Consider the following 27500-nt stretch of genomic DNA (forward strand, 5'->3'; position numbering starts at 1 on the left):
GGTAGGTTTATGACAGTCATAAATACCTCTTCCCCCCTTTTTCCTCTCTCTACCCTACTGATGTGACATTTGGAAACCCCTTGGTTAACATAGAGATTCTGGGAACATCAGTAGGTGGGTGGGGAAATGAACTATATTCTGGTAATCCGACCAATTGAACATATGCAGTGGTACTTAATGAATATGATGTCACTTCGGAGGTCATCTGATACATTCTCATCAATGATAAGATGACATAAACTCTACAGTGGAAAGTCTACACATCAGAGTTATCGGATTCACATGGAATTGTTGTTCAATTTAAATGTTTGAATATGAAATTATTTGTGATGTGATGAAATGTGATTTTAGCTTATAAAATGTGAGATTTGGGTTTTCACAAGTTTAGGGCTCTGCTCAATCAGTGGCCCATGAAGAGTCATGGGCTATAAAACTTTTCAAACACGCCCTGCTCTTACTTCCAATATAAAGCCTTGACGGCAATATAATATATAATAATATAATAATATAATATAATATATAACCTCCTGTTCCGAGGACGACGGTCCGATTTCAGAATGGTTCAGATAATAACTACAGAACGAAGCCAACATCAGCGTGAGCTTTGGTTGCGAATGGTATGAACTTTGAACTCTTCTTCACTACAGAAGTGATACCTCCTAGCTGTTGAGTTAGCAACAGCAGCTGCAAACGCAGGTTAGGAAGGAACAGACACAGTATCCCGTCTACCACACAACGACATTACTACAACGTATCCAATTGACCACCAGAGACATTCTTCAAAGGACTCGGTTGGGCAACACGGCCTTCCATCTACCACCAACCTACCGAAGCGCAGCTCAGAGTACATATTTATTGCATTTTCCTTTTCCAAATGGGCGGTAATTTAGAATGCATAAGATACTGTTTTTACAATAGCATAGCTTCTCCCTTTGTTCCTCAGTCTTCCCGCTCTTTCACTCAAACCCAGCCCCTTTTCTTTTGTGTAACCAGCTGTCATATCTGTTCCGCCCACTAGGGATGTTTTCCTTTATGACGTAATTTGTACTCAAGTTATGATTTATCTGTGTGATTAGTTAGGTATTTAGTAAATAAATAATTGAACCCAATTTTGTATTGCTGATTCAACTTGTTAGCCAGGGATCGTGTAGACCAAGAATTTACAACTTTCAGATGAGACTGAATTAAGATGACGATTAATATTGACTGCTATTGATGTAAAATATTACTAGGTCTTTAAGAGTTTATTCGGAAGATAACAGCTCTATAAATATTATTTTGTGGTGCCCCGACTCTCTAGTTAATTACATTTACATGATTAGCTCAATCAGGTAATATTAATTACGGATAAATTATGTTATAGAATTGCATGTCATATCACGTAATCCGGCATAGCCAAAGACACGACACCAAGCTCTGAAGTATGTTGTATCCCAAATGGCCCCCTATTCCCTATACACTGTAGTGTACTACTTTGTGCCCTAAACCGCTGCATCTTAGCAGTGCAGAATCCCAGGCTAAACCAGCACTGTTACAGCGTCACACACTCCTAGAACAACAGTGAAATATGCAGCACCGAAGCACAATGAAGCATGCAGAGACCATAGATTTGTATTTATTTTAAACACACAAACTATAGGAGCCTCTATGTCAGAGACAAACACATTCCCATCCGCACCAATCCAACGTCACATTGAAGATACTGTCTGACAGGAAGCTGTTATATTTGAGTGCCAATTCACAGACATCCTGTACCTGTTCCAGCATCACAGATGAGCTCCAAGCTCTGTTCTTTTGAGTGCCCCAATTGTCGTTTTACATTTACACTACGGTATCTTAATTATGATCACTCTTTTGTTGCTTTGAAGTATCCTGCACCGAAAACCCTCACTAGAAGAAGGTTATATTGGCGGTATGGTACTTTTAATGTAGCCTAATTTTGGCCAACCTATTATCTAACCAGTAACATTATCGACTAAATGTTCAAATCCTGTTGAAACATGATAATTTTGCTGTGACAATACTGGTCAAATTAAGATTCAACACCTGTACTCCATATTCCAGACTGGAGATCCTACTAACTAACCCCGCTGACCTCTAACTCTACCAGATCTCTCCTACTCCAAAAAGTTCTGGGACACTGTAAAGTCCATGGAGAACAAGAGCACCTACTCCCAGCTGCCCACTGCACTGAGGCTAGGTAACACGGTCACCACCGATAAATCCATGATAATCGAAAACTTCAACAAGCATTTCTCAACGGCTGCCCCTGCCTTCCTCCTGGCTACTCCAACCTCGGCCAACAGCCCCCCCCCCCCCACAGCTACTCGCCCAAGTCTCCCCAGCTTCTCCTTTACCCAAATCCAGATAGCAGATGTTCTGAAAGAGCTGCAAAACCTGGACCCACACAAATCAGGTGGGCTTGACAATCTGGACCCTCTATTTCTGAAACTATCCACCTCCATTGTCGCAATGCCTATTACCAGCCTGTTCAACCTCTCTTTCGTATCGTCTGAGATCCCCAAGGATTGGAAGGCTGCCGCGGTCATCCCCCTATTCAAAGGGGGAGACACCCTGGACCCAAACTATTACAGACCTATATCCATCCTGCCCTGCCTATCTAAGGTCTTCGAAAGCCAAGTCAACAAACAGATCACTGACCATCTCGAATCCCACCGTACCTTCTCCGCTGTGCAATCCGGTTTCCGAGCCGGTCACGGGTGCACTTCAGCCACGCTCAAGGTACTAAACGATATCATAACTGCCATCGATAAAAGACAGTACTGTGCAGCCGTCTTCATCGACCTGGCCAAGGCTTTCGACTCTGTCAACCACCATATTCTTATCGGCAGACTCAGTAGCCTCGGTTTTTCTAATGACTGCCTTGCCTGGTTCACCAACTACTTTGCAGACAGAGTTCAGTGTGTCAAATCGGAGGGCATGTTGTCCGGTCCTCTGGCTTCTCTATGGGGGTACCACAGGGTTCAATTCTCGGCCGACTCTTTTCTCTTTATATATCAATGATGTTGCTCTTGCTGCGGGCAATTCCCTGATCCACCTCTACGCAGACGACACCATTCTGTATACTTCTGGCCCTTCCTTGGACACTGTGCTATCTAACCTCCAAACGAGCTTCAATGCCACACAACACTCCTTCCGTGGCCTCCAACTGCTCTTAAACGCTAGTAAAACCAAATGTATGCTTTTCAACCAATCGCTGCCTGCACCCGCACGCCCGACTAGCATCACCACCCTGGATGGATCCGACCTAGAATATGTGGACATCTATAAGTACCTAGGTGTCTGGCTAGACTGTAAACTCTCCGTCCAGACTCATATCAAACATCTCCAATCCAAAATCAAATCTAGAGTCAGCTTTTTATTTCGCAACAAAGCCTCCTTCACTCACGCCGCCAAACTTACCCTATTAAAACTGACTATCCTACCGATCCTCGACTTCGGCGATGTCATCTACAAAATTGCCTCCAACACTCTACACAGCAAACTAGATACAGTTTATCACAGTGCCATCAGTTTCGTTATTAAAGCACCACTGCGACCTGTACGCTCTAGTCGGCTGGCCCTCGCTGGCTCCAGACCCACTGGCTCCAGGTCATCTACAAGTCCATGCTAGGTAAAGCTCCGCCTTATCTCAGTTCACTGGTCACAATGGCAACACCCACCCATAGCACACGCTCCAGCAGGTGTATCTCACTGATCATCCCTAAAACCAACACCTCATTTGGCCGCCTTTCCTTCCAGTTCTCTACTGCCTGTGACTGGAACAAATTGCTTTTATTTCCCTCACCAACTTCAAACATCAGCTATCTGAGCAGCTAAACGATCGCTGCATCTGTACATAGTCCATCTGTAAATAGCCCACCCAATCTATCTACCTCATCCCCATACTGTTTTTATTTTTTTACTTTTCTGCTCTTTTGCACGCAAGTATCTCTACTTGCACATGTTCATCTCATCATTTATCACTCCAGTATTAATCTGCTAAATTGTAATTATTCGCCTACCTCCTCATGCCATTTGCACACAATGTATATAGACTCTTTTTTTCTACTGTGTTATTGACTTGTTAATTGTTTACTCCATGTGTAACTCTGTGTTGTTGTCTGTTCACACTGCTATGCTTTATCTTGGTCAGGTCGCAGTTGTAAATGAGAACTTGTTCTCAACTAGTCTACCTGGTTAAATAAAGGTGAAATAAAAAAAATAAAAAACTAACCCCGCTGACCTCTAACTCTACCAAATCTCTCCTACACCTTCTCTGATTATCAGCTGTTGCCAAACACACGTGTCTGAAGACGATTCTCTTTGTCATTAGCATGCAGTGAATTCTACTATATGAAAAGCCGAAAAGAGTATGACATCCTGGCATTTAAAGCATACTACATTTTCTTTTAAAATTTCACATACTATAAAATGTTACATTTTTCCCATAATGCCTACTATTTACAACTCAAGTATGGGTATTCGGACACAGCCTGTGGGTCTGTATATCTCTCCATCTTTCTTCATCTCTCTCTCCATCCCTCTCTCCATATATCCCTCCCTACCTCCCCCCTCCCTCCCTCCATATATCCATCTCTCTCTCTCTCCATCCCTCCCTCCCTCCATGTATCCCTCCCTCCCTCCCTCCCTCCCCCTCCCTCCCTCCCTCCCTCCCTCCCTCCCTCCCTCCCTCCCTCCCTCCCTCCCTCCCTCCCTCCCTCCCTCCCTCCCTCCCTCCCTCCCTCCATATATCCCTCCCTCCCTCCATATATCCCTCCCTCCCTCCCTCCATATATCCATCTCTCTCTACATCACTCTATCCAAATATCCCTCCCTACCTCCCCCTCCCTCCCTCCATATATCCATCTCTCTCTCCATCCCTCTCTCCATATATCCCTCCCTACCTCCCCCTCCCTCCCTCCATATATCCATCTCTCTCTCCATCCCTCCCTCCATGTATCCATCTATCCCTCCCTCCCTCCATCTCTCCATCCCTCCCTCCCTCCCTCCCTCCCTCCCTCCCTCCATCCCTCCCTCCCTCCCTCCCTCCCTCCCTACAAGGGTTTCTGTCCATCAGCTGTGATTTTAAATCGAGGTCTTGACTCTCTGTGGTCACTAAAGAGCCCGTGCCACTCGTAAGAGAAGGGGTCGTGAACCCTGATGTCCTGGCTTTAGTCTCATCCTGATCCCACATACTTCCTTGTCCACCTAATCATCCCTAGCCTCCACATGGCTCATTCTACCCCTGCAAGTTTTTCTCAGGTCGTTGCTATAATAAGATTGCATTCTCAGTCAATTAAGGGTTCATTATAGTGATCATTTATCTCTCTCCTCCTCCCCCCCGTAGGTCCAGGCCCCCCAGCAGATCAGACCGTGGTTATCGAGGTGTTTCGGTTCCTCTCTCAGAAGCTCTTTGTCTCTGTGTCTGTGTTCGCTGGCCTGGGGATTCTACTGGGAATAGTGTGTCTCACATTCAACATCTACAACAGCAATGTCAGGTACGCAAAGAGCTGTGTGGTGTGTGTGTGTGTGTGTGTGTGTGTGTGTGTGTGTGTGTGCGTGTGCGTGTGCGTGTGCGTGTGTGCGTGCTCGTGCATACAGCATTTGTTCTCTCCCATCTTCTAAGCGTGTTTGAAATGTGTGAAATACAGTGATTCAGAGAAGATTCATTTTCATCCTAAATCCATCACAGATATATCCAATATTCCCACTTCTTGACACATCCTGTTTATCATTCATTCAGCGTGACTCTTACCAAGGATATTCACATCTCGGTGTGTGATCTTGACAGCCAAATATCTGTATATCAGTCATTCAGCGTGACTCTTACCAAGGATATTCACATCTCGGTTTGTGAGCTTGACAGTTAAATCCCAAAATGAAATTTACATTTGTGACAGACAGCTAATATCCTGGTGTGCTGTTTCAGGCTGGGTTCTCTGCATACTGAATGGCTCACACAGACATTCTGTCGACAGAAATAGTGTTCATGTGTGTGTGTGTGTGTGTGTGTGTGTGTGTGTGGTTGTGTGTTGTGTGTTGTGTGTTGTGTGTGTATGTGTATGTGTGTGTGTGTGTGTGTGTGTGTGTGTGTGTGTGTGTGTGTGTGTGTGTGTGTGTGTTGTGTGTGTGTGTGTGTGTGTGTGTGTGTTGTATGTGTATGTGTATGTGTGTGTGTGTGTGTGTGTGTGTGTGTGTGTGTGTGTATAACAGGTACATCCAGAACTCCCAGCCCTACCTGAACAACATGACGGCAGTGGGGTGTATGATGGCTCTGGCTGCTGTCTTCCCTCTGGGCCTCGACGGACACCACGTACACAGGAAGCAGTTCCCCGTGGTCTGCCAGGTACACAGGAAGTACACAGGAAGTGGAGCCATACCATTAAAGCATTGTGTGGGATCGAGTTTTATGGGCTGAAAGTGTTTCCCTAGGTAAAGATCCTAACCTTAAAAAATAGTAAGGATAATGCTAAACTGACCCAAGATCTTCACCCGACATCTACTGCTAAAGGGAAGTGGATCCTACCACTGAGGCATTATGGGGGATTGAGTTTTATGGGTGTGTTAGAATTCTTGTACGAAGACAGTTGATGTCAAATGAATAACTGCCAAATGAGAACATGACTTTAAAAATGAATTATTATTTAATAACTATTATGTTTAACACATTAATACATTTGAAAATAATTGTTTTTATCCCCCACAAGTTATGTAAAGAAATTATAATTGTTTAATAGATACATAGATATAATGAAATATGATTGTTTAATAGATGCATAGATATAATTAAATATGATTGTTTAATAGATACATAGATATAATGAAATATGATTGTTTAATAGATGCATAGATATAATTAAATATGATTGTTTAATAGATCTATCTTCTTTCCCTATTCCCTGGCCAGTTCCGTCTGTGGCTGCTTGGCCTGGGCTTCAGCCTGGCGTACGGTTCTATGTTCACGAAGATCTGGTGGGTCCACACCATCTTCACCAAGAAGGACGACAAGAAGGAGAAGAGGAAGGTAAATAAAGAGGAGAGTAACTGGCTTTCACTCCAGCGTCATCCCAGTCAAGGGCAGTCTTCGTCTGTCCCCATGGGAGAACCCTTGTAGGTTGTAGCACCTTGAATATGCACTGAAAATGATGTATTTTCCTCAACGTGGTATTATCATTCCACATTTACTCTCTCTCTCCTCCCGCTCTTTCTCTCGAGCCCAGTCCTGTTCTGTAGTCGGCCCCTCGGAGAGATCAAGCTCCTCCCAGTTGCCCCACCATTGTACCCCTCCAATTGGTCCTACTGGTGAAGGGCCTCCCTCAATTAGATGACTCCCTCCCTCCCTCCTCCCTCGCCCCTCCCTCCCCCTCCCTCCCTCCCTCCCTCCCTCCCTCCCTCCCTCCCTCCCTCCCTCCCTCCCTCCCTCCCTCCCTCCCCCCTCCCTCCCTCCCTCCCTCCCTCCCCCTCCCTTGCCCCTCCCTCCCCCTCCCCTCCCTCCCTCCCCCTCCCAGCCATTCAGCCAGCCAGTAACCAGCCAGACAGTCATTCAGCCAGAAAGCCATTCAGCCAGCCTGCCAGTAACCAACCAGCAAGCCATTCAACCAGCCAGTAACCAGCCAGACAGTTATTCAGCCAGCCAGTAACCAGCCAGCCAGTCATTCAGCCAGCCAGCCAGCCAGCCAGTAACCAGACAGCGAGTCATTCAGCCATTCAGCCAGCCAGTAACCAGCCAGCCAGCCAGCCAGTCATTCAGCCATTCAGCCAGCCAGTAACCAGCCAGCCAGCCAGTCATTCAGCCATTCAGCCAGCCAGTAACCAGCCAGCCAGTCATTCAGCCAGCCAGCCAGCCAGCCAGTAACCAGCTAGTCATTCAGCCATTCAGCTAGCCAGTAACCAGCCAGACAGTCATTCAGCCAGCCAGCCAGCCAGCCAGTAACCCGCCATTCAGCTAGCCAGTAACTAGCCAGCCAGCCAGTCATTCAGCCATTCAGCCAGCCAGTAACCGGCCAGCCAGTAACCAGCCAGCCAGTCATTCAGCCAGAAAGCCATTCAGCCAGCCAGCCAGTAACCAACCAGCCTGTCATTCAGCCATTCAGCCAGCCAGTAACCAGCCAGCCAGTCATTCAGCCAGCCAGCCAGCCAGTAACCAGCCAGTCATTCAGCCATTCAGCCAGCCAGTAACCAGTCATTCAGCCATTCAACTAGCCAGTAACCAGCCAGACAGTCATTCAGCCAGAAAGCCATTCAGCCAGCCAGCCAGTAACCAACCAGCCAGTCATTCAGCCATTCAGCCAGCCAGTAACCAGCCAGCCAGCCAGTCATTCAGCCATTCAGCTAGCCAGTAACCAGCCAGTGGGCCAGTCATTCTGCCAGCCAGCCAGCATCCAGCCAGCCATTCAGCCAGCAACCAACCAGCCAACCAGCTAGCCAGGCCCTCTACTCAGAGTCTGTGTCCCAAATAGCACTTTATTCCCTATATATTGCATTACTTTTGACCAGGGCCCACTGGGTGTCCCATAAGGCTCTGATCAAAATTGTACTGCAGTGTGTAGTTTATAGGGTGCCATTGGGGACACAGACAGAAGGCTGGGGAGAGACGTTCCACCCATTGAACATTGAAATGTCCCAGCAAGCCTTGCGGCCGCCGAGATAACCCCCCCGACACTGACGTGTGGCTGTTTGGGGGGGGGGGGGGGGTATTGCGTAAGATCTTTCTCGTTAGAACCTTTGAGATGCAGGGATCCTCATTTTGCATTCTGTAAAAGAGGAGATATCTAGTCAGTTGTACAACACTGGGAGGAAACCAGGATACCTAGTCAGTTGTACAACACTGGGAGGAAACCAGGATACCTAGTCAGTTGTACAACACTGGGAGGAAACCAGGATATCTAGTCAGTTGTACAACACTGGGAGGAAACCAGGATACCTAGTCAGTTGTACAACACTGGGAGGAAACCAGGATACCTTGTCAGTTGTACAACACTGGGAGGAAACCAGGATACCTAGTCAGTTGTACAACACTGGGAGGAAACCAGGATATCTAGTCAGTTGTACAACACTGGGAGGAAACCAGGATACCTTGTCAGTCGTACAACACTGGGAGGAAACCAGGATACCTAGTCAGTTGTACAACACTGGGAGGAAACCAGGATACCTAGTCAGTTGTACAACACTGGGAGGAAACCAGGATACCTTGTCAGTTGTACAACACTGGGAGGAAACCAGGATACCTAGTCAGTTGTACAACACTGGGAGGAAACCAGGATACCTAGTCAGTTGTACAACACTGGGAGGAAACCAGGATACCTAGTCAGTTGTACAACACTGGGAGGAAACCAGGATACCTTGTCAGTTGTACAACACTGGGAGGAAACCAGGATATCTAGTCAGTTGTACAACACTGGGAGGAAACCAGGATATCTAGTCAGTTGTACAACACTGGGAGGAAACCAGGATACCTTGTCAGTTGTACAACACTGGGAGGAAACCAGGATATCTAGTCAGTTGTACAACACTGGGAGGAAACCAGGATACCTAGTCAGTTGTACAACACTGGGAGGAAACCAGGATACCTAGTCAGTTGTACAACACTGGGAGGAAACCAGGATACCTAGTCAGTTGTACAACACTGGGAGGAAACCAGGATACCTCGTCAGTTGTACAACACTGGGAGGAAACCAGGATACCTAGTCAGTTGTACAACACTGGGAGGAAACCAGGATACCTAGTCAGTTGTACAACACTGGGAGGAAACCAGGATACCTTGTCAGTTGTACAACACTGGGAGGAAACCAGGATATCTATTCAGTTGTACAACACTGGGAGGAAACCAGGATACCTAGTCAGTTGTACAACACTGGGAGGAAACCAGGATACCTTGTCAGTCGTACAACACTGGGAGGAAACCAGGATATCTAGTCAGTTGTACAACACTGGGAGGAAACCAGGATACCTAGTCAGTTGTACAACACTGGGAGGAAACCAGGATATCTAGTCAGTTGTACAACACTGGGAGGAAACCAGGATACCTAGTCAGTTGTACAACACTGGGAGGAAACCAGGATACCTAGTCAGTTGTACAACACTGGGAGGAAACCAGGATATCTAGTCAGTTGTACAACACTGGGAGGAAACCAGGATACCTAGTCAGTTGTACAACACTGGGAGGAAACCAGGATATCTAGTCAGTTGTACAACACTGGGAGGAAACCAGGATACCTCGTCAGTTGTACAACACTGGGAGGAAACCAGGATACCTAGTCAGTTGTACAACACTGGGAGGAAACCAGGATACCTAGTCAGTTGTAAAAGACTGGGAGGAAACCAGGATACCTAGTAGGTTGTACAACACTGGGAGGAAACCAGGATATCTAGTCAGTTGTACAACACTGGGAGGAAACCTGTATATCTAGTCAGTTGTACAACACTGGGAGGAAACCAGGATACCTAGTCAGTTGTACAACACTGGGAGGAAACCAGGATACCTTGTCAGTTGTACAACACTGGGAGGAAACCAGGAGGAAAGAGGAGACACCTAGTCAGTTGTACAACACTGGGAGGAAACCAGGATACCTAGTCAGTTGTACAACACTGGGAGGAAACCAGGAGGAAAGAGGAGACACCTAGTCAGTTGTACAACACTGGGAGGAAACCAGGATACCTAGTCAGTTGTACAACACTGGGAGGAAACCAGGATACCTTGTCAGTTGTACAACACTGGGAGGAAACCAGGAGGAAAGAGGAGACACCTAGTCAGTTGTACAACACTGGGAGGAAACCAGGATACCTAGTCAGTTGTACAACACTGGGAGGAAACCAGGAGGAAAGAGGAGACACCTAGTCAGTTGTACAACACTGGGAGGAAACCAGGATACCTAGTCAGTTGTACAACACTGGGAGGAAACCAGGATACCTTGTCAGTTGTACAACACTGGGAGGAAACCAGGATACCTTGTCAGTTGTACAACACTGGGAGGAAACCAGGATATCTAGTCAGTTGTACAACACTGGGAGGAAACCAGGATATCTAGTCAGTTGTACAACACTGGGAGGAAACCAGGATATCTAGTCAGTTGTACAACACTGGGAGGAAACCAGGATACCTTGTCAGTTGTACAACACTGGGAGGAAACCAGGATATCTAGTCAGTTGTACAACACTGGGAGGAAACCAGGATATCTAGTCAGTTGTACAACACTGGGAGGAAACCAGGATACCTTGTCAGTTGTACAACACTGGGAGGAAACCAGGATATCTAGTCAGTTGTACAACACTGGGAGGAAACCAGGATACCTAGTCAGTTGTACAACACTGGGAGGAAACCAGGATACCTTGTCAGTTGTACAACACTGGGAGGAAACCAGGAGGAAAGAGGAGACACCTAGTCAGTTGTACAACACTGGGAGGAAACCAGGATACCTAGTCAGTTGTACAACACTGGGAGGAAACCAGGAGGAAAGAGGAGACACCTAGTCAGTTGTACAACACTGGGAGGAAACCAGGATACCTAGTCAGTTGTACAACACTGGGAGGAAACCAGGATACCTTGTCAGTTGTACAACACTGGGAGGAAACCAGGAGGAAAGAGGAGACACCTAGTCAGTTGTACAACACTGGGAGGAAACCAGGATACCTAGTCAGTTGTACAACACTGGGAGGAAACCAGGAGGAAAGAGGAGACACCTAGTCAGTTGTACAACACTGGGAGGAAACCAGGATATCTAGTCAGTTGTACAACACTGGGAGGAAACCAGGATACCTTGTCAGTTGTACAACACTGGGAGGAAACCAGGATACCTTGTCAGTTGTACAACACTGGGAGGAAACCAGGATACCTTGTCAGTTGTACAACACTGGGAGGAAACCAGGATACCTTGTCAGTTGTACAACACTGGGAGGAAACCAGGATAACTAGTCAGTTGTACAACACTGGGAGGAAACCAGGATACCTTGTCAGTTGTACAACACTGGGAGATAACCAGGATACCTTGTCAGTTGTACAACACTGGGAGGAAACCAGGATACCTTGTCAGTTGTACAACACTGGGAGGAAACCAGGATATCTAGTCAGTTGTACAACACTGGGAGGAAACCAGGATACCTTGTCAGTTGTACAACACTGGGAGGAAACCAGGATACCTTGTCAGTTATACAACACTGGGAGGAAACCAGGATACCTTGTCAGTTGCACAACACTGGGAGGAAACCAGGATACCTAGTCAGTTGTACAACACTGGGAGGAAACCAGGATACCTTGTCAGTTGTACAACACTGGGAGGAAACCAGGATACCTTGTCAGTTGTACAACACTGGGAGGAAACCAGGATACCTTGTCAGTTGTACAACACTGGGAGGAAACCAGGAGGAAAGAGGAGACACCTAGTCAGTTGTACAACTGAATGTCTTCAACTGAAATGTGTCTTCAGACATGTAACCCCTCTGGATCAGGGATGTGCCGGGGGGCCGGGGTGGCGGGGTGCTTCCTTAATCGGCATCCGCGTCTTTGTTGCCCTGCAGGTTTTTACCTTGTCAACTCGAGGATTCGATCCAGCAACCTTTCCGTCACGGCCCAACGCTCTAACCACTAGGCTACCTGCCACCCGTGTAAAATAGGGTGTGTGTGATAAATATGTTTCTATTTCAAGTAGATAATAGGTGTAAAATGTATTTTCTGCTAGTGTTAGGTGATCCTCTATGTTTGCCATGTCACATACATTTCCACAGTATCTAGATATGAGGCATGTTTAACCTTTTACTTCTTTGGGCTAAATCAGGGGTCACACAGAGTGTTTCTAGGTAGTCTTAAAACAAATCTACTTTCATATAAAGGTATACACGTCACACACGTGGTTATGGGCTTTTAAGAAAGAAGACACCTGTACCATGTCAGATATAGAGTTAAAATATATTACATTTTGAGTTTGAATCCCAATATTACACTTTTTGTACATCACAGAAGACTGAAATATAACATAGAAACACCAATCCGCAGGTTTGTAAGAAATAATATTTATTAATATTAATATAATATTAAAAATATATTAATATTAATAAAATAAAACATATCTATTAATAGTTAAAAAATATTACTATGTATTAATATTAATAAAATATTTAAACTATATTAATATTAATAAAATAAAAAATATCTATTAATATTTAAAAAATATTACTATTTATTAATATTAATAAAATATTTAAAATATATTAATATTAACATAATATTAAGAACATTCCACCCATGAGGCCAATAGAGGGCGATTTGGTCATTTGACTGTAGGAAAAGTTTACGTTTACTTCTACCTTTGTGTTTTTCAACTGAATTACTGATATATCTACTACTATATAGAAGATAGTGTGGACTATAACTCGGACAATAGATAGTGAATAGAAGGTCCATCCCAAATGGCAGCCTATTCCCCTTTGTAGTGCACTACATTTGACCAGGGCCCTATAGGGAATAGGAGTGTAGGGTGCCATTTGGGATGCAAGTTCTTTATCGTTCTGCTTCCTATGAGGAAAATAAATCAAATTCGTTACAGAACAACAAAATCAATATTACAGTTACGTTATCGGTTCGTTGTCTCTCCTCACTTTTTATTTTTCTTCTTTCAAACAGTTACATAAAATAGTATTTTTACCTTTATTATTATTATTATTATTATTATTTTATTTTATTTTTTGTCAGTGAGCGCTGCTCGTTGGGTTTTAATTTGGTATGGACCCTGTGTTTAAATGTTTACGGCCCAACCAGACGCTTTGGTGGGGGGCAGATTGAATTGAATCTCTGTTTTCTCTGTGAGCTCAGGCTCCAGTCTATTTATGTCATCGTTAATCCCTCACAGTCAACTCGAACGGATGTCTGGGCCTTGGGCCATGATCCCCTGTGTTCATCCACCAAAGGGTTTGTCCAAAATGGGGCCCTATTCACTATAAAGTGCCCCTGGTCAACAGTAGTGTACTGACTATACCCCTGGACAACAGTAGTGTACTGACTATACCCCTGGACAACAGTAGTGTACTGACTATACCCCTGGACAACAGTAGTGTACTGACTATACCCCTGGACAACAGTATTGTACTGAGGGATGGTCTAGAGGGGTAGAGGGGTAGTCTAGAGGGATGGTCTACAGGGATGGTCTACAGGGATGGTCTGGGGGTAGAGGGATGGTCTAGAGGGTTAGAGGGAGGGTCTAGAGGGATGGTCTACAGGGATGGTCTACAGGGATGGTCTGGAGGGATGGTCTAGAGGGGTAGAGGGGTGATCTAGAGGGGTAGAGGGATGGTCTAGAGGGGTAGAGGGATGGTCTAGAGGGGTAGAGGGAGGGTCTAGAGGGATGGTCTAGAGGGACGTCTAGAGGGGTAGAGGGATGGTCTAGAGGGATGGTCTAGAGGGATTGTCTGGAGGGATGGTCTAGAGGGGTAGAGGGGTGGTCTAGAGGGGTAGAGGGATGGTCTAGAGGGGTAGAGGGGTGCTCTGGAGGGATGCTCTGGATGGATGGTCTAGAGGGGTGGTCTAGAGGGGTAGAGGGATGGTCTAGAGGGGTAGAGGGATGGTCTAGAGGGGAGAGGGATGGTCTAGAGGGATGGTCTAGAGGGATAGAGGGAGGGTCTAGAGGGATGTCTAGAGGGGTAGAGGGATGGTCTAGAGGGATGGTCTAGAGGGGTTTACACTGTAGGGAACAGTGTGCCAAAGTAGTGCCCTATTTCCTGTTGGGAACAGGGTGCCAAAGTAGTGCACTATACAGGGAAAAGGGTGCTAAAGTAGTGGGTGCCATTTGAAACACACACTAACTGACCAGTCCTCCTATATCCCATGATTCCTTGCAGCATCTGGAGCCGTGGAAACTCTATGCCACCGTGGGGGTGCTGCTGGTCATCGACGTCCTGTCACTCATGATCTGGCAAATAGTGGATCCTCTACACATCACTGTGGAGGTATGAGTCAGATAGTTGATCCTCTAGTCTACACATCAGTGTGGAGGTACGAGTCAGATAGTTGATCCTCTAGTCTACACTTCACTGTGGAGGTATGAGTCAGATAGTTGATCCTCTACACATCAGTGTGGAGGTATGAGTCAGATAGTTAGTTGATCCTCTAGTCTACACTTCACTGTGGAGGTATGAGTCAGATAGTTGATCCTCTACACATCAGTGTGGAGGTATGAGTCAGATAGTTGATCCTCTAGTCTACACATCAGTGTGGAGGTATGAGTCAGATAGTAAATCATCTAGTCTACACATCAGTGTGGAGGTATGAGTCAGATCAGTGGTGGTTCTAGCTTGGCTCCATGGAGAACCCCCGTTCAGAGGCATTAGTACTCTACAAAGTTAGAGGTGCGCTATTTGATAGATTCCCCTGCTCCCCCTACCTCAGGCTTCCAGTGGGGTGACCTGAGGTCAACCTACCCCCAACTCCCTACCTCGGGCTTCCAGTGGGGAGACCTGAGGTCAAACTACCCCGCCCCCTACCTCGGGCTTCCAGTGAGGAGACCTGAGGTCAACCTACCCCCTCCTATCTCGGGCTTCCAGTGAGGAGACCTGAGGTCAACCTCCCCCTGCCCCCCTACCTCAGGCTTCCAGTGTGGAGACCTGAGGTCAACCTACCCCCGCCCCTACCTCGGGCTTCCAGTGTGGAGACCTGAGGTTAACCTACCCGTGCCCCCTACCTCGGAATCCAGTGGGGAGGCCTGAGGTCAACCTACCCCTGTCCCCCTACCTCGGGCTTCCAGTGGGGAGACCTGAGGTCAACCTCCCCCTGCCCCCTACCTCGGGCTTCCAGTGAGGAGACCTGAGGTCAACCTACCCCTGTCCGCCTACCTCGGAATCCAGTGGGGAGGCCTGAGGTCAACCTACCCCTGTCCCCCTACCTCGGGCTTCCAGTGGGGAGACCTGAGGTCAACCTCCCCTGCCCCCTACCTCGGGCTTCCAGTGTGGAGCCCTGAGGTCAACCTCCCCTGTCCCCCTACATCAGGCTTCCAGTGTGGAGCCCTGAGGTCAACCTACCCCTGTCCCCTACCTCAGGCTTCCAGTGTGGAGCCCTGAGGTCAACCTACCCTGTCCCCCTACCTCAAGCTTCCAGTGTGGAGACCTGAGGTCAACCTACCCCCACCTCCCTACCTCGGGCTTCTAGTGGGGAGACCCGAGGTCAACCTACCCCTGCCCCACTACCTCGGGCTTCCAGTGAGGAGACCTGAGGTCAACCTACCCCCGCCCCCTACCTCGGGCTTCCATTGAGGAGACCTGAGGTCAACCTACCCCTGCCCCACTACCTCGGGCTTCCAGTGAGGAGACCTGAGGTCAACCTACCCCGCCCCCTACCTCGGGCTTCCAGTGAGGAGACCTGAGGTCAACCTACCCCCGCCCCCTACCTCGGGCTTCCAGTGGGGAGACCTGAGGTCAACCTACCCCTTTCCCCCTACCTCGGGCTTCCAGTATGGAGACCTGAGGTTAACCTACCCCCGCCGCCCTACCTCGGGCTTCCAGTGTTGAGACCTGAGGTCAACCTCCCCCTGCTCCCCTACCTCGGGATTCCAGTGTGGAGACCTGAGGTCAACCTAGGCCCCCCCCCCTACCTCGGCTTCCAGTGTGGAGACCTGAGGTCAACCTACCCCTGTCCCCCTACCTCAGGCTTCCAGTGGGGAGACCTGAGGTCAACCTACCCGTGCCCCCCTACCTCGGGCTTCCAGTGTGGAGACCTGAGGTCAACCTACCCCTGTCCCCCTACCTCGGGCTTCCAGTGTGGAGCCCTGAGGTCAACCTCCCCCTGTCCCACTACCTCAGGCTTCCAGTGTGGAGCCCTGAGGTCAACCTACCCCGTCCCCTACCTCAGGCTTCCAGTGTGGAGACCTGAGGTTAACCTACCCCCGCCCCCTACCTCGGGCTTCCAGTGTGGAGACCTGAGGTCAACCTCCCCCTGCCCCCTACCTCGGGCTTCCAGTGTGGAGACCTGAGGTCAACCTACCCCCGCCCCCCAACCTCGGGCTTCCAGTGTGGAGACCTGAGGTCAACCTACCCCTGTTCCCCTACCTCGGGCTTCCAGTGAGGAGATCTGAGGTCAACCTCCCCCCCCCCCTACCTCGGGCTTCCAGTGAGGAGACCTGAGGTCAACCTACCCCCGCCCCCTACCTCGGGCTTCCAGTGAGGAGACCTGAGGTCAACCTACCCCCGCCCCTTACCTCGGGCTTCCAGTGGGGAGACTTGAGGTCAACCTCCCCCTACCTCCCTACCTCGGGTTTCCAGTGTGGAGACCTGAGGTCAACCTACCCCCCCCCTACCTCGGGCTTCCAGTGGGGAGACCTGAGGTCAACCTCCCCCTACTTCCCTACCTCGGGCTTCCAGTGTGGAGACCTGAGGTCAACCTACCCCTTTACCCCTACCTCGGGCTTCCAGTGAGGAGACCTGAGGTCAACCTACCCCTGTCCCCCTACCTCGGGCTTCCAGTGTGGAGACCTGAGGTCAACCTACCCCTGTCCCCCTACCTCGGGCTTCCAGTGTGGAGACCTGAGGTCAACCTCCCCCTGCCCCCTACCTCGGGCTTCCAGTGTGGAGACCTGAGGTCAACCTACCCCTGTCCCCCTACCTCGGGCTTCCAGTGGGGAGACCTGAGGTCAACCTACCCCTGTTTCCCTACCTCGGGCTTCCAGTGAGGAGATTTGAGGTCAACCTACCACTGTCCCCCTACCTCGGGCTTCCAGTGTGGAGACCTGAGGTCAACCTACCCCTGTCCCCCTACCTCGGGCTTCCAGTGTGGAGACCTGAGGTCAACCTACCCCTGTCCCCCTACCTCGGGCTTCCAGTGTGGAGACCTGAGGTCAACCTACCCCTGCCCCCCTACCTCAGGCTTCCAGTGTGGAGACCTGAGGTCAACCTACCCCTGTCCCCCTACCTCGGGCTTCCAGTGTGGAGACCTGAGGTCAACCTCCCCTGCTCCCCTACCTCGGGCTTCCAGTGTGGAGACCTGAGGTCAACCTACCTCTGTCCCCCTACCTCGGGCTTCCAGTGTGGAGACCTGAGGTCAACCTACCCCTGTCCCCCTACCTCGGGCTTCCAGTGTGGAGACCTGAGGTCAACCTACCCCTGTACCCCTACCTCGGGCTTCCAGTGTGGAGACCTGACGTCAACCTACCCCTGTACCCCTACCTCGGGCTTCCAGTGTGGAGACCTGAGGTCAACCTACCCCCGCCCCCTACCTCGGGCTTCCAGTGTGGAGATCTGAGGTCAACCTACCCCTGCCCCCTACCTCGGGCTTCCAGTGGGGAGACCTGAAATCAACCTACCCCTGCCCCCTACCTCGGGCTTCCAGTGGGGAGACCTGAGGTCAACCTACACCTGCCCCCTACCGCGGGCTTCCAGTGTGGAGACCTGAGTTCAACCTACCCCTGTACCCCTACCTCGGGCTTCCAGTGTGGAGACCTGAGGTCAACCTCCCCCTGCCCCCCTACCTCGGGCTTCCAGTGGGGAGACCTGAGGTCAACCTACCCCTATCCCCCTACCTCGGGCTTCCAGTGTGGAGACCTGAGGTCAACCTCCCCTGTTCTCTACCTCGGGCTACCAGTGTGGAGACCTGAGGTCAAGCTACCCCCTGTTCCCCTACCTCGGGCTTCCAGTGTGGAGCCCTGAGGTCAACCTCCCCCTGTCCCCCTACCTCAGGCTTCCAGTGTGGAGACCTGAGGTCAACCTACCCCTGTCCCCCTACCTCAGGCTTCCAGTGTGGAGCCCTGAGGTCAACCTCCCCTTTCTCCCTACCTCGGGCTTCCAGTGTGGAGACCTGAGGTCAACCTACCCCTGTCCCCCTACCTCGGGCTTCCATTTTGGAGACCTGAGGGCAACCTACCCCTGTCCCCCTACCTCGGGCTTCCAGTTTGGAGACCTGAGGTCAACCTACCCCTGTCCCCCTACCTCGGCCTGCAGTGGGGAGACCTGAGGTCAACCTACCCCTGTCCCCCTACCTGAGGCTTCCAGTGTGGAGACCTGAGGTCAACCTACCCCTGTCCCCCTACCTCGGGATTCCAGTGTGGAGACTTGAGGTCAACCTACCCCTGTCCCCCTACCTCGGGCTTCCAGTGTGGAGACCTGAGGTCAACCTACCCCTGTCCCCCTTTCTCGGGCTTCCAGTGTGGAGACCTGAGGTCAACCTACCCCTGCCCCCTACCTCGGGCTTCCAGTGAGGAGACCTGAGGTCAACCTACCACTGTCCCCCTACCTCTGGCTTCCAGTGTGGAGACCTGAGGTCAACCTACCCCTGTCCCCCTACCTCGGGCTTCCAGTGAGGAGACCTGAGGTCAACCTACCCCTGTCCCCCTACCTCGGGCTTCCAGTGAGGAGACCCGAGGTCAACCTACCCCTGTCCCCCTACCTCGGGCTTCCAGTGTGGAGACCTGAGGTCAACCTACCCCTGCTCCCCTACCTCTGGCTTCCAGTGAGGAGACCTGAGGTCAACCTACCCCCTTTACCCCTACCTCGGGCTTCCAGTGAGGAGACCTGAGGTCAACCTACCCCTGTCCCCCTACCTCGGGCTTCCAGTGTGGAGACCTGAGGTCAACCTACCCCTGTCCCCCTACCTCGGGCTTCCAGTGGGGAGACCTGAGGTCAACCTACCCCCGCCCCCCTACCTCGGGCTTCCAGTGTGGAGACCTGAGGTCAACCTACCCCTGCCCCCCTACCTCGGGCTTCCAGTGAGGAGACCTGAGGTCAACCTACCCCTGTTTCCCTACCTCGGGCTTCCAGTGAGGAGATTTGAGGTCAACCTACCCCTGTCCCCCTACCTCGGGCTTCCAGTGTGGAGCCCTGAGGTCAACCTACCCCTGTCCTCCTACCTCGGGCTTCCAGTGAGGAGACCTGAGGTCAACCTACCCCTGTCCCCCTACCTCGGGCTTCCAGTGAGGAGACCTGAGGTCAACCTACCCCCGCCCCCCTACCTCGGGCTTCCAGTGTGGAGACCTGAGGTCAACCTACCCCTGTCCCCCTACCTCGGGCTTCCAGTGTGGAGACCTGAGGTCAACCTACCCCTGTCCCCCTACCTCGGGATTCCAGTGTGGAGACCAGAGGTCAACCTACCCCTGTCCCCCTACCTCGGGCTTCCAGTGTGGAGACCTGAGGTCAACCTACCCCTGTCCCCCTACCTCGGGCTTCCAGTGAGGAGACCCGAGGTCAACCTACCCCTGCCCCCTACCTCGGGCTTCCAGTGTGGAGACCTGAGGTCAACCTACCCCTGCTCCCCTACCTCGGGCTTCCAGTGAGGAGATTTGAGGTCAACCTACCCCTGTCCCCCTACCTCGGGCTTCCAGTGTGGAGACCTGAGGTCAACCTACCCCTGTCCCCCTACCTCAGGCTTCCAGTGTGGAGCCCTGAGGTCAACCTCCCCCTTTCTCCCTACCTCGGGCTTCCAGTGTGGAGACCTGAGGTCAACCTACCCTGTCCCACTACCTCGGGCTTCCAGTGTGGAGCCCTGAGGTCAACCTACCCCTGTCCCCCTACCTCGGGCTTCCAGTGTGGAGACCTGAGGTCAACCTACCCCTGTCCCCCTACCTCGGCCTGCAGTGGGGAGACCTGAGGTCAACCTACCCCTGTCCCCCTACCTGAGGCTTCCAGTGTGGAGACCTGAGGTCAACCTACCCCTGCCCCCCTAGCTCGGGCTTCCAGTGTGGAGACTTGAGGTCAACCTACCCCTGTCCCCCTACCTCGGGCTTCCAGTGTGGAGACCTGAGGTCAACCTACCCCTGTCCCCCTACCTCGGGCTTCCAGTGTGGAGACCTGAGGTCAACCTACCCCTGCCCCCCTACCTCGGGATTCCAGTGTGGAGACCTGAGGTCAACCTACCCCTGTCCCCCTAACTCGGGCTTCCAGTGTGGAGACCTGAGGTCAACCTACCCCCGCCCCCTACCTCGGGCTTCCAGTGTGGAGACCTAAGGTTAACCTACCCCATGTCCCCCTACCTCGGGCTTCCAGTGTGGAGACCTGAGGTCAACCTACCCCGCCCCCTACCTCGGGCTTCCAGTGTGGAGACCTAAGGTTAACCTACCCCATGTCCCCCTACCTCGGGCTTCCAGTGTGGAGACCTGGGTTCAACCTCCCCTGCCCCCTACCTCGGGCTTCCAGTGGGGAGACCTGAGGTTAACCTACCCCCGCCCCCCTACCTCGGGCTTCCAGTGTGGAGACCTGAGGTCAACCTCCCCCTTGACCCCCTACCTCGGGCTTCCAGTGTGGAGACCTGAGGTCAACCTACCCCCCTCCCTACCTCGGGCTTCCAGTGTGGAGACCTGAGGTCAACCTACCCCTGCCCCCTACCTCGGGCTTCCAGTGAGGAGACCTGAGGTCAACCTACCCCTGTCCCCCTACCTCTGGCTTCCAGTGTGGAGACCTGAGGTCAACCTACCCCCTGTCCCCCTACCTCGGGCTTCCAGTGAGGAGACCTGAGGTCAACCTACCCCTGTCCCCCTACCTCGGGCTTCCAGTGAGGAGACCTGAGGTCAACCTACCCCTGCCCCCTACCTCGGGCTTCCAGTGTGGAGACCTGAGGTCAACCTACCCCTGCTCCCCTACCTCTGGCTTCCAGTGAGGAGACCTGAGGTCAATCTACCCCTTTACCCCTACCTCGGGCTTCCAGTGAGGAGACCTGAGGTCAACCTACCCCTGTCCCCCTACCTCGGGCTTCCAGTGTGGAGACCTGAGGTCAACCTACCCTTGTCCCCCTACCTCGGGCTTCCAGTGTGGAGACCTGAGGTCAACCTCCCCCTGCACCCTACCTCGGGCTTCCAGTGGGGAGACCTGAGGTCAACCTCCCCCTGCCCCCCTACCTCGGGCTTCCAGTGTGGAGACCTGAGGTCAACCTACCCCTGTCCCCTACCTCGGGCTTCCAGTGTGGAGACCTGAGGTCAACCTACCCCTGTCCCCCTACCTCAGGCTTCCAGTGTGGAGCCCTGAGGTCAACCTCCCCCTTTCTCCCTACCTCGGGCTTCCAGTGTGGAGACCTGAGGTCAACCTACCCCTGTCCCCCTACCTCGGGCTTCCAGTGTGGAGCCCTGAGGTCAACCTCCCCCTTGACCCCCTACCTCGGGCTTCCAGTGTGGAGACCTGAGGTCAACCTACCCCCCTCCCTACCTCGGGCTTCCAGTGTGGAGACCCGAGGTCAACCTACCCCTGCCCCCTACCTCGGGCTTCCAGTGAGGAGACCTGAGGTCAACCTACCCCTGCCCCCCTACCTCGGGCTTCCAGTGTGGAGACCTGAGGTCAACCTACCCCTGTCCCCCTACCTCGGGCTTCCAGTGAGGAGACCTGAGGTCAACCTACCCCTGTCCCCCTACCTCGGGCTTCCAGTGAGGAGACCCGAGGTCAACCTACCCCCTGCCCCCTACCTCGGGCTTCCAGTGTGGAGACCTGAGGTCAACCTACCCCCTGCTCCCCTACCTCTGGCTTCCAGTGAGGAGACCTGAGGTCAACCTACCCCTTTACCCCTACCTCGGGCTTCCAGTGTGGAGACCTGAGGTCAACCTACCCCTGTCCCCCTACCTCGGGCTTCCAGTGTGGAGACCTGAGGTCAACCTACCCCTGTCCCCCTACCTCGGGCTTCCAGTGTGGAGACCTGAGGTCAACCTCCCCCTGCCCCCCTACCTCGGGCTTCCAGTGTGGAGACCTGAGGTCAACCTACCCCTGCCCCCTACCTCGGGCTTCCAGTGAGGAGACCTGAGGTCAACCTACCCCTGTTTCCCTACCTCGGGCTTCCAGTGAGGAGATTTGAGGTCAACCTACCCCTGTCCCCCTACCTCGGGCTTCCAGTGTGGAGCCCTGAGGTCAACCTACCCCTGTCCTCCTACCTCGGGCTTCCAGTGAGGAGACCTGAGGTCAACCTACCCCTGTCCCCCTACCTCGGGCTTCCAGTGAGGAGACCTGAGGTCAACCTACCCCTGTCCCCCTACCTCAGGCTTCCAGTGTGGAGACCTGAGGTCAACCTACCCCTGTCCCCCTACCTCGGGCTTCCAGTGTGGAGACCTGAGGTCAACCTACCCCTGTCCCCCTACCTCGGGATTCCAGTGTGGAGACCAGAGGTCAACCTACCCCTGTCCCCCTACCTCGGGCTTCCAGTGTGGAGACCTGAGGTCAACCTACCCCTGTCCCCCTACCTCGGGCTTCCAGTGAGGAGACCCGAGGTCAACCTACCCCTGCCCCCTACCTCGGGCTTCCAGTGTGGAGACCTGAGGTCAACCTACCCCTGCTCCCCTACCTCGGGCTTCCAGTGAGGAGATTTGAGGTCAACCTACCCCTGTCCCCCTACCTCGGGCTTCCAGTGTGGAGACCTGAGGTCAACCTACCCCTGTCCCCCTACCTCAGGCTTCCAGTGTGGAGCCCTGAGGTCAACCTCCCCTTTCTCCCTACCTCGGGCTTCCAGTGTGGAGACCTGAGGTCAACCTACCCCTGTTCCCCTACCTCGGGCTTCCAGTGTGGAGCCCTGAGGTCAACCTACCCCTGTCCCCCTACCTCGGGCTTCCAGTGTGGAGACCTGAGGTCAACCTACCCCTGTCCCCCTACCTCGGCCTGCAGTGGGGAGACCTGAGGTCAACCTACCCCCGCCCCCCTACCTCGGGCTTCCAGTGTGGAGACCTAAGGTTAACCTACCCCATGTCCCCCTACCTCGGGCTTCCAGTGTGGAGACCTGGGTTCAACCTCCCCTGCCCCCTACCTCGGGCTTCCAGTGTGGAGACCTGAGGTTAACCTACCCCCACCCCCTACCTCGGGCTTCCAGTGTGGAGACCTGAGGTCAACCTCCCCTTGACCCCCTACCTCGGGCTTCCAGTGTGGAGACCTGAGGTCAACCTACCCCCTCCCTACCTCGGGCTTCCAGTGTGGAGACCTGAGGTCAACCTACCCCTGCCCCCTACCTCGGGCTTCCAGTGAGGAGACCTGAGGTCAACCTACCCCTGTCCCCCTACCTCTGGCTTCCAGTGTGGAGACCTGAGGTCAACCTACCCCTGTCCCCCTACCTCGGGCTTCCAGTGAGGAGACCTGAGGTCAACCTACCCCTGTCCCCCTACCTCGGGCTTCCAGTGAGGAGACCTGATGTCAACCTACCCTGCCCCCTACCTCGGGCTTCCAGTGTGGAGACCTGAGGTCAACCTACCCCTGCTCCCCTACCTCTGGCTTCCAGTGAGGAGACCTGAGGTCAACCTACCCCTTTACCCCTACCTCGGGCTTCCAGTGAGGAGACCTGAGGTCAACCTACCCCTGTCCCCCTACCTCGGGCTTCCAGTGTGGAGACCTGAGGTCAACCTACCCCTGTCCCCCTACCTCGGGCTTCCAGTGTGGAGACCTGAGGTCAACCTCCCCCTGCCCCCTACCTCGGGCTTCCAGTGTGGAGACCTGAGGTCAACCTACCCCTGCCCCCTACCTCGGGCTTCCAGTGAGGAGACCTGAGGTCCACCTACCCCTGTTTCCCTACCTCGGGCTTCCAGTGAGGAGATTTGAGGTCAACCTACCCCTGTCCCCCTACCTCGGGCTTCCAGTGTGGAGACCTGAGGTCAACCTACCCCTGTCCCCCTACCTCGGGCTTCCAGTGTGGAGACCTGAGGTCAACCTACCCCTGCCCCCCTACCTCGGGCTTCCAGTGTGGAGACCTGAGGTCAACCTACCCCTGTCCCCCTACCTCAGGCTTCCAGTGTGGAGACCTGAGGTCAACCTACCCCTGTCCCCCCTACCTCGGGCTTCCAGTGTGGAGACCTGAGGTCAACCTCCCCCTGCCCCCCTACCTCGGGCTTCCAGTGTGGAGACCTGAGGTCAACCTACCCCTGTCCCCCTACCTCGGGCTTCCAGTGGGGAGACCTGAGGTCAACCTACCCCTGTTCCCCTACCTCGGGCTTCCAGTGAGGAGACCTGAGGTCAACCTACCCCTGTCCCCCTACCTCGGGCTTCCAGTGTGGAGACCTGAGGTCAACCTACCCCTGTACCCCTACCTCGGGCTTCCAGTGTGGAGACCTGAGGTCAACCTACCCCTGCCCCCCTACCTCGGGCTTCCAGTGTGGAGACCTGAGGTCAACCTACCCCCGCCCCCCTACCTCGGGCTTCCAGTGTGGAGATCTGAGGTCAACCTAAACCCTGCCCCCTACCTCGGGCTTCCAGTGGGGAGACCTGAAATCAACCTACCCCTGCCCCCTACCTCAGGCTTCCAGTGGGGAGACCTGAGGTCAACCTCCCCCTGCCCCCTACCGCGGGCTTCCAGTGTGGAGACCTGAGGTCAACCTACCCCTGTTCCCCTACCTCGGGCTTCCAGTGAGGAGACCTGAGGTCAACCTACCCCATGTCCCCCTACCTCGGGCTTCCAGTGAGGAGACCTGAGGTCAACCTACCCCTCTGTCCCTACCTCGGGCTTCCAGTGTGGAGACCTGAGGTCAACCTCCCCCTGCCCCCTACCTCGGGCTTCCAGTGGGGAGACCTGAGGTCAACCTACCCCTGTACCCCTACCTCGGGCTTCCAGTGTGGAGACCTGAGGTCAACCTCCCCTGTTCTCTACCTCGGGCTTCCAGTGTGGAGACCTGAGGTCAAGCTACCCCTGTTCCCCTACCTCGGGCTTCCAGTGTGGAGCCCTGAGGTCAACCTCCCCCTGTCCCCCTACCTCAGGCTTCCAGTGTGGAGCCCTGAGGTCAACCTACCCCTGTCCCCCTACCTCAGGCTTCCAGTGTGGAGCCCTGAGGTCAACCTCCCCTTTCTCCCTACCTCGGGCTTCCAGTGTGGAGCCCTGAGGTCAACCTACCCCTGTCCCCCTACCTCGGGCTTCCAGTGTGGAGCCCTGAGGTCAACCTACCCCTGTCCCCCTACCTCGGGCTTCCAGTGTGGAGACCTGAGGTCAACCTACCCCTGTCCCCCTACCTCGGCCTGCAGTGGGGAGACCTGAGGTCAAACTACCCCTGTCCCCCTACCTGAGGCTTCCAGTGTGGAGACCTGAGGTCAACCTACCCCTGTCCCCCTACCTCGGGCTTCCAGTGTGGAGACTTGAGGTCAACCTACCCCTGTCCCCCTACCTCGGGCTTCCAGTGTGGAGACCTGAGGTCAACCTACCCCCACCCCCCTACCTCGGGCTTCCAGTGAGGAGACCTGAGGTCAACCTACCCTATCCCTCTCCCCATCTCATACTTCTGAGTGGGAGACCTTCCCAGCCAGTAGCCTGTCTAGCTCAGAAACTAGAATCAGGGCGCCCACTCCGACAAGGTTAATTGACCCACAGTCCCACACGGTGACATGATATCAATGACTTGACGTGCAAATGAGCGATAGAAAACCGATCGGGCAAATGTCACCATTACGATTTGTTTTGTGTTGGCGCCCCGTGCCGCCCCGGCAGGTTGCCGCGGCTGCCCATGTCGCCTATACTTAAATACTATACTTAAATCCTATACTTAAATACTATATCTAATTCCTATACCTAATTCCTATACCTAAATCCCATACCTAAATCCTATACCTAAATCCTATACCTAAATCCCATACCTAAATCCTATACCTAAATCCTATATCTAATTCCTATATCTAATTCCTATACCTAAATCCTATATCTAATTCCTATACCTAAATCCTATATCTAAATCCCATACCTAAATCCTATACCTAAATCCTATACCTAAATCCTATATCTAATTCCTATATCTAATTCCTATACCTAAATCCTATATCTAAATCCTATACCTAAATCCTATACCTAAATCCTATACCTAAATCCTATATCTAAATCCCATACCTAAATCCCATACCTAAATCCCATACCTAAATCCTATACCTAAATCCTATACCTAATTCCTATATCTAATTCCTATACCTAAATCCTATATCTAAATCCTATACCTAATTCCTATACCTAAATCCTATACCTAAATCCTATACCTAAATCCTATACCTAAATCCTATACTTAAATCCTATACCTAAATCCTATACTTAAATCCTATACCTAAATCCCATACCTAAATCCTATACCTAAATCCCATACCTAAATCCTATACCTAAATCCTATACCTAAATCCTATACCTAAATCCTATACCTAAATCCTATACCTAAATCCTATACCTAAATCCCATACCTAAATCCTATACCTAAATCCTATGCCTAAATCCACCACTGAGTCAGACAGTTGATTCTCTAGTCTACACATCACTGTGGAGGTATGAGTCATGACTCCCCGTCTCTTCTCATCTTCTCCCTTCCCTTCTCTTGTCTCTTCCTCTCTTTTCTCTTTTCTCTCTCTCTCTCTCTTTCAGTCTTCCTCTCTCTCTCTCTCTCTCTCTCTCTCTCTCTCTCTCTCTCTCTCTCTCTCTCTCTCTCTTTCTGTCCTCTCTTCTCTCGTCTCTCTCTCTCTCTCTCTCTCTCTCTCTCTCTCTCTCTCTCTCTCTCTCTCTCTCTCTCTGTCTGTTTCTGTCCTCTCTTCTCTCATCTCTCTCTCTCTCTGTCTCTTTCTGTCCTCTCTTTTCTTCTCTCGCCTCTCCCCTTCCTGTTTGTTTTCAGAGCTGCATCACTATTGGT

At 52.2% G+C, this 27500-nt stretch overlaps 1 protein-coding gene across 1 annotated transcript in view; it reads left to right on the forward strand.

The window, feature by feature from the left end:
- Window positions 1–27500, forward strand: part of LOC135551343 (gamma-aminobutyric acid type B receptor subunit 1-like) — a 180491-nt gene that overhangs the window by 108020 nt on the left and 44971 nt on the right. The window contains exons 10-13 of the mRNA XM_064982564.1: window positions 5351–5501; window positions 6217–6349; window positions 6911–7027; window positions 14830–14937. Of these exons, the coding sequence (XP_064838636.1) occupies window positions 5351–5501; window positions 6217–6349; window positions 6911–7027; window positions 14830–14937 (509 nt within the window). The remainder of the gene's footprint in view (window positions 1–5350; window positions 5502–6216; window positions 6350–6910; window positions 7028–14829; window positions 14938–27500) is intronic.

This window comes from Oncorhynchus masou, chromosome 13 (assembly GCF_036934945.1).
Source record: "Oncorhynchus masou masou isolate Uvic2021 chromosome 13, UVic_Omas_1.1, whole genome shotgun sequence".
Lineage (NCBI taxonomy): Eukaryota > Metazoa > Chordata > Actinopteri > Salmoniformes > Salmonidae > Oncorhynchus > Oncorhynchus masou.